The sequence below is a fragment of the Chrysoperla carnea genome, chromosome 1 (assembly GCF_905475395.1).
Source record: "Chrysoperla carnea chromosome 1, inChrCarn1.1, whole genome shotgun sequence".
NCBI classification, from domain to species: domain Eukaryota; kingdom Metazoa; phylum Arthropoda; class Insecta; order Neuroptera; family Chrysopidae; genus Chrysoperla; species Chrysoperla carnea.
In genome coordinates this window covers 38,471,091-38,485,440 of record NC_058337.1, presented here as the reverse complement: position 1 = coordinate 38,485,440, position 14,350 = coordinate 38,471,091, and the positions used below count along the sequence as shown (strand labels likewise).

Sequence of the window (14,350 nt, the reverse complement as noted above, 5' to 3'; positions counted from 1 at the left end):
CGTGAGGACGCCTTGTATTGTGTATGTATTATATGTTAATATCAGTTATGTATGTGTGACATGTATGTATGTGTAAAGTGACAGTGTACTCAACACTTTCTATACAAGGTATTTCCACAATTAACTCAGTCAATTGTTTGTTTTCACTTGTTCATAATAAATTTAAATTTATTATGAAATCGGCTGTTGATTTTTTTTAATTAGTTCTAGTTATTCTAATTAAATTTTCTAGTTTTATAATTCAGAATAATCATGCCATTGAAATAAATCAAATGACTCATACAAAAATTAATAAACTAATGATTATTATTCATACTCATGTTGTTAAAAATGTAAAAATCATGTTAAAAGCGTAAAATTTATAAGCCATGAATTTAGAAATATTTTAGCCAAAGTTTTGCTGTACAAATACATGAATTTTATCAAAAACTATATTATTTTTTCTTGAAATATTGTTATGTTTCGGCTAACTTTAGTGATTTGAACAAAAAAAATTGAATAATTAAATAATTATTACAAAACAAAGCAAAATAAAATAACCCTCACTTATATTTCACAGTATTTAATAAAATTTAATTACAAATAAATATTTATAAAACTTTAAAAACAAAATTGAAAATCATCATCATAATATTTTATATTTTTATCGTGGTTTTGACATCTATGTACAACCTACTACATAAATGAAGATATATTATAACCAGTAAGATCTAGTTTCGGTTTTATAAGGTTTATTTTACTATCGAAAGATTATTTTTCGTACTTATTTCTATACAAATTATTTAAATGGTGATTCTACAGGTGCACTGTTGATAACAAGTATTGACCATATGATATAGGTGTTATGATATTGCGTAAAACATAGCGATGATGTATATGTAGGGCGATGTCACTATTATACCAGAACAGTACATACAGTAGATTTTCGATAATCCGAGTTCAATAAAAACCAAGATGTTTCGGATTACTGTGATCGTATAGAACAGGCTTGTCTATAGGGAACAGAAGAGCAGGTATATTGAACAGTACGAAAAGTGTTTCAATTACCAGACATTTCGGATTATCGAAGGTTTGGATTACCAAGACTCAACTGTCGTTTTTTAGAATTAATTTTCCTTCACCAACACCAAAATTTCACCAAACCAACAACAAAGGCTTGTTACAACAAATCAATAACTAACATAAGAGATTAACTTGTATCGCTATATAAATCTAATTATAGACAACTCATCTGTTTGTATTTGTCCAAGAAATATTAAAAAACAAAAATTGGTACTTGTTGTAAGAACTCGCTTATCGCTTATCTTAATTATATAGAAGTTACATATACACTTTGGCGTATTTACTTAAGACCTGGTAACATTCATAAAAATTTATGTAAATAAATAAATATTCGAAAATGGTTTTACCTTCAAATATTAATTAATAAAAATTAAAATTCTTTTGTTTAGTATAAAGAAAGGAAATACATAAAATTTTTATTTTTTTTATAGAAACATCACAAATAAAAATAAAATTTATGTAATATTATTATATTACAATATTATGTAATGATATGTAATAACTTGGAAATATTATATTACAGTCAAAACTATTAACTCTAAACGACTTATAAAATAAAGTAATTTTCGATTTTAAATTGAATCAAAGTATTTAAAATTAACTATTATTACTAATTCAACCTAATTCAATTCAATTCAATTTATTCATTCTTTTTTTAAACAATATAATGTTGTACAGAACATGTCATTAAAAGGGATAGAGATAAGGAAGGGGAAGGTATGCAGCTATGGCTGACTTTGTTAGAAATTATCCCGGTATTAACCTCGTGCAAACTTAATGGAAAACCATAGGTATGATAGCCGGCATCTGATACAAAAAGATCAAATGCCTCCCGAATATCACTCATAATGTGACTCGGTTAAGGATTTGGAATACAAGTGGTACTTAGAGAATCTATCTGTGTTCTGTCACCTGCAACCCTTGTCCAATAAGGTCCCAAAGTGACGCGTATTTCGTCTTCCCATCTTCTTATTGGGCGACCATGCCTTCTTTTACTGTCTCTTGGGTACCATAAAGTAACTTGTTTGCTCCACTTATTTTTATTACACCGTAGCATATGGCCGGTCCAACCCCATTTTTGGTGATCAATGCGGTAGTATATCGGTTACTTTTGTTCTGTTACTTATTTCAAATTGTCTGATTCTGTCTTTGAGCTTTACTCCAGACATACTTCTCTCCATAGCTCGTTGGCATCTTACTAGCTTCAGGCGAAGCTTTTCAGTGAGAGCCCAAGACTCACACCCATACGTCCTGCAAGAAAGAATCACGTGTCATCGTGTTTCTTCTAATTCTACTGCTTAGTGTTTTGCTCTTCATTATTTCCTTAAGTGACCAGAACTTTCTCCAACCATTTGCTATTCGTTTGTCGACTTCCTTGGATATCATGTCAGTGGAAGCAATTATTTGTCCTAGATAAGTATACTGCTGAACATATTCAAAACTAATATCATCTTTTTTTATGTCTACCATCGTGATCAGTTTTGTTCTACTAGGGTTCATTTCTGGGCCGACCTCTCTACTTTTCATCTCAAGTAATTGAATCATTTGCTCCCGTTTCTTGGGATCTTCTTCCATTAATATTATATCGTCAGCGAACCTCAAGTGACAACATACCTTACCCACGAATGTTGTTCAAAGACACGTTATCGTCAAGGTTCAATTCATTGAAAATTTCCCTACACACTAGAAAAAGTAATACTTTAGTACTTAAATAAGAACTTTTGACCAGTTTTAAGAGTTTTGACTGTAACGTATATGTTGTTATTTAAGAAAATATCATGGAATACGAATGGAAAATCTTTTTCATTTATACAATGATTTTTTCTTTAAATTGTTTTTCCACTCAATGATTTTATATACAATCGAATACAATAAACATGAAGAACGGAATGACTGTCTTATTCATAATAACAATGGTCGTCTCTTTTTTACCCTATTAAGGAATTAAATACACGAACTTTAAAAGACTACTAAATATGTCTAGGAGGCCGTGGTTGGTATGAAAATAGAATCAGATACACTTACAAGTGAAATTTACAAAATTTAAAAAATTCCCGACAAATGCGATTTATTCCTTGTAAACCGATTTTTGGAACTTAGCTATAAAATGTTCTTAATCAAGGCGGTTCGACCGTTTAGGGGTTACGATGCCACTGAGATAATAACTCTAATTTATTTTTTAAGTTATTTTTTACTTTTTAAAGCGGCTTTAACAAGCATTTATAATTATTTGAGATTATCTCACGCAATCTAAATGATTATGTATGTTAGATTTAACAGTTCGGTTAATAAATAAATGTTTAATTCAATTAAAAATTTGACTATTAGAACTCATAGAACGATTTATTAAAATCACAAATATAGAGATATATATTTAAGATCGTTGTACCAGTTTGAGAAAAATTACCTTACATTTTTGTTTTTCTAAACAAATTTTTCGTTCTACTTAAGACAATTTGCTTTGTTAATTAAAATGATTTCTCACAGATGTTGGAACGAGTAATCATTGATTCTTTAATTTGATTGTAATTAAAATAAGTGATTATTTAAACTTGCTTTTTATGTCAATCTTTATTTAATTTAAAAATAAGGACAAAGTATTGTTCTAATTTGTGCCCTCACGAGTAAACAATGTACGAAAATTGTTTCAAACAAAAGTTGTTTATTTTTTTATAACAAATATTTTTTACATTAAATCTTTTGTTCTATCTCTAACGGTTTACAAACTCACTTTTAATGTCCTGAGTAAGCTATAAAAATTTCAGCTTGATATCACTTTTTGTTTTTGAATTATCATGTTGACGAACAGACTGGCGGACAAACGCATATGAGCTAATAAGGTGATTTTATGAACACCTACACCAAAATTTTGTAAGTATCATCAATATTTCTAAGCGTAACAAACTTGGGACTAAAATTAGTATAGTATGCTTTGATATATATTTCAAATGCACAGGGTATAATAAATATGCATATAATTCGACCAATAGACGAATGATATTATTGTGTCCTTGGTCACTGTAGCTGAAACATCAAACCTCAAATTTCCCATAAATTCATTACTTTTTTTAATTGTTTTGTTTATTTTTATCATTTGTTTGAAATATATTTTTAGTTTTTAATGATTTTGAAATGATGTGGTCGTATGAATCATCGGCCGTATGAAGTATATTCATGTATTTATTTAAATTACATACACGTTATTAAGGAGAGACTTACGAGGATTGAGCATTCCCCACCAAAAGGTCCGGGCTTCGATTAAAATTTTTGATTGGAAATACAAATATTAATCCTTCATAGGATTTCAAATATTTACCTGTTGTTCTATTATACTAAAGTAGGATTTTTACCGCACTTAACCGCCAACCCAAATCTTGTTGACGGTCCGATTTGAGGCTTTAGACCACGGTTTAATCCATTTATATAGAGGCGAACTTTTTTAAACGCAAATAAAGTACAAAAATTCGGTTGAGGAGGGGGTAATTTTTTCACCCCTTTTCGCTTTAAGTAACCATAGTTTTCTATATCAATGCCTAGTTGGTACAAAGTAGAGTAATATTTGCTAGGCCAAGCTTCGCTCGTTAATTTTTTTTCCCTTCCTTCCCCAGACGGTATTTATATATTTAGTAATGCCATTTGATTCACGTAGAATTGGTACCAAAAAAATATACGGTATAACTCACAATAAACAAAATACAAAATTTTGAATTTTTTCATAATAAAAAATATGTTTGTAATTATTGATCAGTTTTAAGCAAGAAAGTACTCGTGTGATTTTTTTCTCTAGGCGCTTAGTTTTTGAAGTAAAAATTCTTAAAAAACTAAAAATGCAATTAAGAAATTTTTTAATTTTAAGAAAAATGTGTTATTTTTTCAATCTCTGAGGGAATTCACTCAGCTAACGTAGCTCCTGCGCAATAAATTTTCTTTTTGTGGATTGGGGCTACTTTATATGTTAAGTGAGGTGAAACTCTTGATTTAAGTAGAATTCAGTAAAATTATTGCAATTAGATAAATAATTGAAAGTTCTAAATGAGAGTATACAAATTATTAAATAAAAGTAAATCGGTTTAAAGTAGTTGCAAAATTAAAATGATTTAATAATCTTATTGCTTTAAAAAAGTTAGAAATGGCAGTGACCTGACTATTACTGAAAAAAGATAAATTTTTAGTAAAGGTTTCTGACCTAAAACACAAATTGAATTTGCAAAAGGATCGGATACTTTGAGGAAAATTCCATATAAGTAATTTTTATATTTTGTATTATAGATTTGAAGTTTAAAATTATTACTTTCATTAACTGAATGATAATAAAGACAATTTGAAAGGTGTCTGACCTAAGACAAATCAATCTTAGTTTTTATTTTATATTTTTAGCCTCGACTCTGCTTAGAGTAATATCTTCTTTTTTTTTCAATCAAATTTAATGATTATGTACTTTTTTAAGTTTATTTCAAATGCCCATAAAAAGATTAACGAACTCCTTACAAAGAATTCTCTATCTAACTCAATCCAAAAATATCTAATCTCTAAAAATATTTCAATTTAATTTCAAATTTTTTAAACGTATAAAATACACATTTTCTTTTTTTTTTTTTTTGTAGATAATCAAAAACTGCAATGCTCTCAATTTTAAATTAAAGGTCGATGTGCATTTAAAGATAATCGAAATTCTAAATTTTTGATACTATTCCATTGTTTTTGCTTGTTTTTATCTGTCGAAATTTGAGATCAATTAATTTTTCGGTAACTTACAAGTGAAGAAAATGAGTAGAAAAACAAATCTATCTAGTATCAAAAATTTAGAAATTCGATTATTCTTAAATGCACATCTATCTTTGATTTAAGATCGAGATCATTACAGTTTTTGATTATCTACAAAAAAAGAAAATGTGTATATTATACACCTAAAATTTTGAAATTAATTTGCAAAGTGTACCTAACTGCGTACTAGGGAATTATTCCTGAGTTGAGTTTCGCTATTGAAGTTCTTCAATAAAAAATATTCAAAAATGCAAATAAAATGATTCGAAAATAAATTCAGGAATCTTAGATTATAGAGATTTGTGTAAAAAGAGCAAAAACTTATTACTCTTACAATACTTGTAAATTGTACAAGGTCATCATAAATTGGAGGTCCTCGATCTTCAATTAAATAACAACAGAACATTATTACCAAACCTTCAAAATTCATTGACATTAGGTACATTATAAGTCTAGAACTGTAAATAATAAATCAGCTGAAAATGCAGTTTCTCAATTTTTAAATTTGTCTTTAAATTTCAACATTTCACATAAATTTCAGCTACTTATTTATTTTTTTAATAAGTTAATTTTAATTTTTCTTTTTTTACAGATAAAAAGCTAGTGTTAAATAAAGTGAATGGATGTTTTCGTGCTGGTGAATTAACTGCTTTAATGGGTCCGTCTGGGGCCGGTAAAAGTAGTTTAATGAATATATTAGCAGGATATGTGTAAGTTATCAATTTTTTACATATTTTTTTATTTTAATCAAAATATATTTCACGTTCCTCTAAATCACGTTTTTAAACTAGCACATGTTTTTATTTTTTTGGTTCATATAAGATTACTTTAATTAGACCTTTTTGTCTATAATCATAACAGTTCATGCAAATATAATTTTTATCGTTTTTTTTTTTTTTTTTTTTTTTTTTTTAAATAATCTTATATTTAGTACATAAAAAATATTTTATTTAATGATTAATTCATACCAAAAATTTAAAAATTTAATAATAGTCTTTAATTTGGACCTGGTCATGTGGGTATTTACGCAAAGTTTTCCTCAAAAATATTTATCGTAAAGAAATTTTTGCTTAGATGTTAAATTTTCACCTGGTACGGCTCATAGCATCTTATTCGAAATTTACAATAGTGAAAATAATTATACAGTCAAACCTGGGTAAGTGAGAAAACTCTGTAAGTGAGAGTAATAGCCAGGACCCGTCATTTTAAGCTGCCAAAACCTCTATTAGCGAGAAACAGAAACCTTTGTAAGAGAGAGTCTTTTTAAGCTCATGGACCTCCGTAAGTGAGACTGCTACTTATCTATACCTCTATAAGCGATAGTCGAGCTTTGTTTATTTATATTATTTAGGAGACATATTTACTACATTCGTACTTGCTGTGACTTGTTATTGCTGCGTACCTCTATAAGAGAGAAACGTTACCCATGTACCTGCATTAGCGAGAAACTCGGGTTAGTAAGAAACCTTTGTAAGCGAGATTGTGTTCCCTAAAACTCTCGCTTAACCAGGTTTGACTGTATATTGAATTCCTAAAAATATTTCCAAATCGTTTTGAAAAACTATAATACTCAAACAAAAAATTACCGTACCAAAATTATCACACTTCGGTTCATTTTAATTAGTAACGTTAGAAAAACCAGGCAAAATTTTCGTATAGAATCGAAAGTGCTCTAGATAAAAAAAATTTACAAACTATCGTATCCGTTTATAAAATGAAATGACTAAAAATTTATGTTAAACGATTTAATGTACTTCTTATACCACTATCCCAAAAATGTTATTAAGCTTTATTACCATGGTAACATTTTAGTAAGCACGAGGATAGTGATTGGATAACCTTAAATATACCGAATTTTCATACATAATAATAATCGTTCTAGCAAATCCGATGGAAACATTTCACTCAAACATTAAAAAAAAAAACTTCGGAAGATTTCAACTCATTAACAGCAGTCAAGTACACAAAAATTTATAATTTTCGAACGTAAGAGAGTTTTGCACATTCCCAAAAAATGATGCAAGGAAAAACACTACATTTTCAATATATTATGTAATGACGTTTTTAGTAAATATAAAAGTAATATTTCACAATTTCATATAATAATCTGTTTACTCGCGGGTCAGCATGTTCTAGACTAAATCATAATATTTTTAAATATTAATTTTAAAGATTTTTTTGTATACGAACTTGAAAATGTTATTATTTAAAACTTTCACTTTCAATCAAAATATTTGAATATCTTATATTTTTATTTGTGTGTATGGATAAAATTTAAATAATCAAATAGGTAAGAAGAACGTAATAAATGCGTCATAAATGATAAATTAAGAATCAGATAAATTAAATTCTGTGCCATAATCTCTTGAATAAGAATTTTAAATTTATTTCATTATTGAATGTTCGGTTTTACGTATTTTAATTTTTCTTTTTAACCGACTTAACAAAAAAGGAGGAGGAACTTTCGACTGGGTAAACCGATTTTGATAATTCTTTATCTATTTGAAATCTGGTGCTTTCCGTGGGGTCTCATTTCATTTTGGTCCAGTTTTGACAACGACATCCATGAGAAAACCATAAACGTATTAAATTTGCATTAAGTATGCACGACAAGAGAACGAATAACTCAATCGATTTCGATTATTCTTTTTTTAGTGACAAATTGGTTATTGTAATTCAGATTCACTAAAATTCACAAAATAAAAATAACTTTTAACAAAAAGAAAACCGACTTCAAAAGAAAAACTTTTCCAAAACATATTAATATGCACTAAAAAGTAAGAAAATAACGATAATATAATGTAATTATGTTAAAATTATTGCTATTTTTGGAGTCGGTGTCAGCCAAGCCAACTGATCTGTCAGAGTTGTTTTCTTAGCTGACACCGACTCCAAAAAAAAAAAATAATAATAATTTTAACTGCATTATATTATTGTTATTTTCTTATTTTTTAGTGCATTTTAATATGTCTTGGAAAAGTTTTTCTTTTGAAATCGGTTTTGTTTTTGTCAAAAAATTCGATGTTTAAATAACCAGTCTTTTAAAATGAACACAGAAGATGCCTCATTCATTTTCATGATTTATTATAGGTGTTATGTACTTACACATTTTTCATTGCTGTGAAATGATTCTATGATTGGCGTGAAACTTTATTTTAAGAATCCTGTAAAATATTGATTGATTGAAAAAAAGTTATAAAGAAAAGCGGTTTTCAATATAAGATTGCATAAAGTTTCAATTAATTTTCAAGCACTGCGATTATATCTTTTACTCTATCAATTTAGATATGTTATGGGTATTCATATTCCACTTGCTCTGGGTACTTTTATTTTCTCCTACCCAGGGCAGGTAGATTAAGAAGATCTTAAAAAATTTATAAAGTTTCACGCCATCCAAAAATGTGAACATAACAGAACAGCCTTAATAAAAGAAGAAAAATTATTTACTATAAACGCTCCACAAACTTTTTCTTCATAGATTACTTAACAATTTTTTTGTATACTTCGGCCATAATCAATTTTTTGCGCTTATTGAAAAAAATTAAAAACCTACTTCATACAGAACGTGATTAATAAATAAACTCCACAGAAAAAAATACACAATATTTAATTTTTTTTTTAATTTTATTTAAGGCCGCTTTTTAGCAACATTTGTTTTTTTTTTTTGTTAAAAATAAACAATATTAGTAGTGATGTAACTTTTTATCCTTCCTTTTCGGCCTTATTTCAAGATAAAGTAGTGAACTTGAAGATGTGGCTCCAAGGCTCTGAGTGTTGTCATAGCAAAATAAAAATTTCAAGATGGTGTATAAAATAATAAAAAAACCTATTTTATGAAAACTGTTATGCTCTTTAAATTGTTCTAAGAAAAAAAGGAAAAGCAAAACTAATTTTGTTTCCCTTTTACAAATGATCTTGAATTTTGAACAAAAGAATGTTTCCAACTGAAACATGTGAACCTCTTAAAAAAACAACAAGACGATTTCAATACCAAAAGCTTTGTGTATGCCGGGAGGAAAATATTAAAATCTCGTTTTTTTCTACAAACATCCACGTGTTTATTATATTTTTTAACTAATTAAAATGTTAACTAATGTTAATTTAATCTTGATGGATGTAAGAAATTATGCAAATAAAATTGGAGTATAGACTTAATTATCTATAGAATAAAAGTCCACAATTAAAAGTAGTAGCACATATTCTAAATTTATTTTTTTACCCTTAAAATGATCCCAAGTAAAGCCCAAATAGACCAAGGATAACAGAGTTATATGTCTGCAAATATTTTGTATTTTTAACGGAAAAAAGTGTCGCTTTTTTACTTTTGCGGAATGTAGTTCTATCGCCTGCTTATGCAGTAAGGGACATTGGCAGTTGCTTTCATTTTACTTAATTTTGATATTGCACTTTACTAAATCAAGTGGAGCCCATTTGCTTCGCTTCTTCGACGACCGTCCTTCTTAACGAGCATTTACGATAACCCCGTCGTCTTATTGACTTAAAATAAATACAATAATTATTAATTTATGTAAAAGCAATACCTGCGTTTAATTGTTGTCTTGTACGAAAGGACGTGATAACCGTTTTCTTACTTTGACATTTAAAGAAACTGTTTGACCTTTATTTGCATTTTTTTTAGTACTGAAAATTAGTCAAATTTTTGTATTTTGGTGGTTTGTTGAAGTATGTATTAACTGATAAAATTTAAATACTCGTTTCAAGGATGGTTGTCCTTACAAAATAAAGACTCGTGTCTAAAATTTACTGAAACGTTTTGCATGAAGTGATATGGTGCAAAAATTATCTTTTTTGTCAAAATGAATAGAGCTGAGATATTTTGAACTTACGTGCCTAGAATTAACATATATTTTCGTGCGTGCTCATAGTAAATGAAATTCAACCATGCATAGAGTTTTTACAAAAACGGTTCTTAAATTTTGTAAAGATTTTCGAGCAAACATGAATACAAAGAGTGAACAACGGGAATGATAAACCTTTAATGTGCGCAATGGTAAATTTTCAAGTAATTAACTTATAAATCACAGGCTCTTTACTAAGATGAACAGCTATATGTTAATTTAAAACAATAAAAAGTATCTAGCGCGAAATAGAAATTAAGTCTATGCAATGTATAAAAGTAACAATTATTAAAAAAATTTCCTGAAAAGTTTTAATACCGAGAAAATTTTCCGTGCAAAATTTAGTCGTTTTTGGTAAATTTATGACTAAAGGCCAATATAAAATGCATTCATTTTTATACCATGTATATATTAAATATCAAGATATACTAAGTTTAGCCCCGAGTTTGTAACGCTTAATAATATTGATGCTACATAAAAATTTTGGTATAGGTTGTCATAAAATCATCTTATTAGTCCATTTTCGGTTGTCCGTCTGTCTACCTGACAACAAGTTTACTGAAAAACGAAAAAGGATATCAAGCTGAAACAGCGCGCTAGTTACGTAAAAAGTGAGGTCGAGTTCGTAAATGAGCCCTATAGGTCACTGTTTACCCATGAAAGCGCAAATTAAGCGTACATTGTATAGTATGTATTATATGGGAATATCAGTCATGTGTGTGTCACATGCATGTAATCCTATTGCCTGGCTATCTAAGAGTGGCTATCTTTACTTACACGGGGTGAAAAAACAAACGATTCCTTAATCAACACTGTCTATACATGGTATTTCAACAATTAACTCAGTTAATTGTTTGTTTTCACTTGCATATATTCCTTTTAATAACTGAATGGACAGTCTTGCTTTTTCCATGTCGTTCATTTAGATTCTAAATAACGGGTATTGTTCACAACTTTTAATTAAAATAAAACAAAGTATAATATTTTTAATATCAATAAAACTGGCTTTACTGCAGAGCTAATTTTATAACATTAATATTTGAATATGATTTCGGTCATGTGTCCTCCATGGCTGGCGCGTAGATGTCTGGATGTCCAATTTTCACTCACTTTTCTTTGAGTCGTATTTCATTAACAATTCGTTTCTGGTTTATCGGCGTAGACAAGTTACTTAACATATCCCCAAAGACTAAACTAATACGTTGAGACCGTACGGTTTTGCGGGCCAATAAACAGGTTCACCGAAAAAGACAGGTGAAATTTCAACAATTATATTAATTAATTCAACTCAAATTCGTAAGTCTATTCATTATGAAATGACAAACTAAACACAAAGCAGCTGTCTGTTATACTCTAGGATATGGCACGTAAAAAAAATCCATGAATCCTAACTTTCTGCCTCGTAGTAAATAAACTCTTGAGTCGGTGTTGAACATTTTCTCTCATAGGACATGTATATATGGCAGAGCGGCCATTTTCGAGATAGAATATAAAAATTCATTTTTTATAAGCCGGGAAAATTGTGGCAAACTAAAATTTTTGGGGGTTTTGGAAGGGGGTGGGGTTGAAAGAAAAAAGGAGATTCTAATTGGATAAACCCAAATTCAAATTTTCTGTTACAAAGTGTACTTTTATGGAAAAATAATGGCAGAAAACTGCAGACTGGTGGCAGATAACTGCAGAGGGGAAGAGGGAAATGTCTGTCAGTATTGTGTAAGATTTGTGCGGCCGTTATGGAAGTTATTTGGTAAGCGGTAGAAATTGTTTTCAGTGTTTACTTTGTTTTATAGCAGTTTTCGGAAAACTCAAACTTCTATGCTTAATTACAAACTTCCGGGCGTTCATTACGAAATTTTCAAAGTTAATAAAACAAAGGACATTGGGCGTGTGCCAATGGATATCTTTAAAAATAAAACCTACGTCTTATGATCCATTATTAAATTTATCTATTACCTATATTGAATTCCCTTAATGTATATCATAGGATATACATTTATACAGTTATAATTTAGTTTATTTATTCAATGGTATAGCAACTATTGCAAATTAGATTATCTTACATTAGATAATACAGTTTAACAGGATCACATTATTTTGCTACAGAACCATAAATACAGGTTATTTGTAAAAAATTATTTGTTTTGTGTCAAATGATTTTTTAAGGAATTTTTCAATTTCTATGTCGATGTAAATGTACTACCACTCATATAATCTGTAACATGTGTACCTTGACATATGTATTTGCAGAAATATATTATTTTTTAATTTAAAGTTTATTAATACGTATTGCGTAAAAAATAATAAATTATTTATAAATTTAGTATTGATATTTAAAAGTCAATTAGATTTGATATTAATTATTTATTAATTGTGGTAAGAGATCGTTGAAATATTTAAAATGTAATTACCTTCTAGTTTTCTATATTAACACGCTTGTAAACTATCTTATTTTTTAAATTCCAATCCATTTGGGATTTCCTCATTTGTTGGATACAAATCCTTAATTTGTAGCGTTCCGGTTTTACACTTTTAAACTTATTGTATTTAATTATAGCATTTTATCATGAATGTCTGGATTCCACCTCAAAGGAATGCATATTAACAAATAGTAAAAAAGTATGAATCTTTTTACAATATCAACCTTCTCATTATACATTGCCACTACACAGTATACCATTTAGACAGCCTAGTGGTTTCCTCCGAAAATGTTATTTTTTTTTTGTTTTTGGTCAAAGAGGTCTCGTGTGGGGGCACACGTAGGCTAAAAAAAGCAGCACAACAGATGTAATTGCGGCATTGAACTGTCACCCTATTGCTACTATTTAAGGGTTGTGTTGTATTTCAAATGTTTTTTGACATACATATTGTACTAAAAAGTAGGGAATAATTCTTTCTATCAGTTGCTCATACACGACTATTTGTAAAAGCTTGAGGCTCTCAATTTAAATTATCAAAAACGAATTGGGAGGCTTCATTCACTCCACATGTCTACTTATTTTTCGATTCATTCTTGATATTGAGCGCCTCACGCTTTTATAGAGTGACTCATAGAAAAAATTATTTTCTATTTTTTAGTAAAATAAAAGCTTGCCCCTTAAAATGAATTTTTAATTTAAGACTAAAAAAAGCTTGTAAAAATATATTATACTAGCTGGAAACTACCCGCTTTGCTGGGCAACATCCCCACTTGCACCCCTCCCACCACATTTCCTTGCGTTGGATAACAGTTTTGTAATGTACACGTCATGCTCTTTTATTTGATACCCCACTTAGGTATATTTGTAAATATTCGATATTTCCTTCCCATTTTCTCGCTACACCATTCTACCCTCCGAAGGTTAAAAAAATTTCTAAATGTAATTTAAAACATTCTGACCAAGTTTTGAACTATTAAAAGCCATAATTGAAAAATATGAATTTTTTATTCATGAACACCCCCGCAACCCCCCTTGTGGGTGGAATTTCGTAAAATCCGTTCTTAGCTGACCTCTACTTGGCAAAAGGAATATTCCTCCCAAATTTCAAGTCTCTAGGTCTTATAGTTCCAGAGATATCGTGATGAGTGACTATCTATATCTATAGAAAGTCTCCTATATATATGGTGGAAGCGATGGGAAAATTAGAACGCCAATTATCCAGCTAAATCGGTTGACGATAACTGCATC

General features: G+C 29.0%; 1 protein-coding gene across 1 annotated transcript in view; it reads left to right on the top strand.

Annotated features, from left to right (window-relative positions):
* The window catches only part of LOC123293087 (ATP-binding cassette sub-family G member 1-like), a 92,194-nt gene that overhangs the window by 54,388 nt on the left and 23,456 nt on the right, over positions 1–14,350 (top strand). Inside the window, exon 2 of the mRNA XM_044873837.1 lies at positions 6,419–6,536. Coding sequence (XP_044729772.1) covers positions 6,419–6,536 — 118 coding nt within the window. The remainder of the gene's footprint in view (positions 1–6,418; positions 6,537–14,350) is intronic.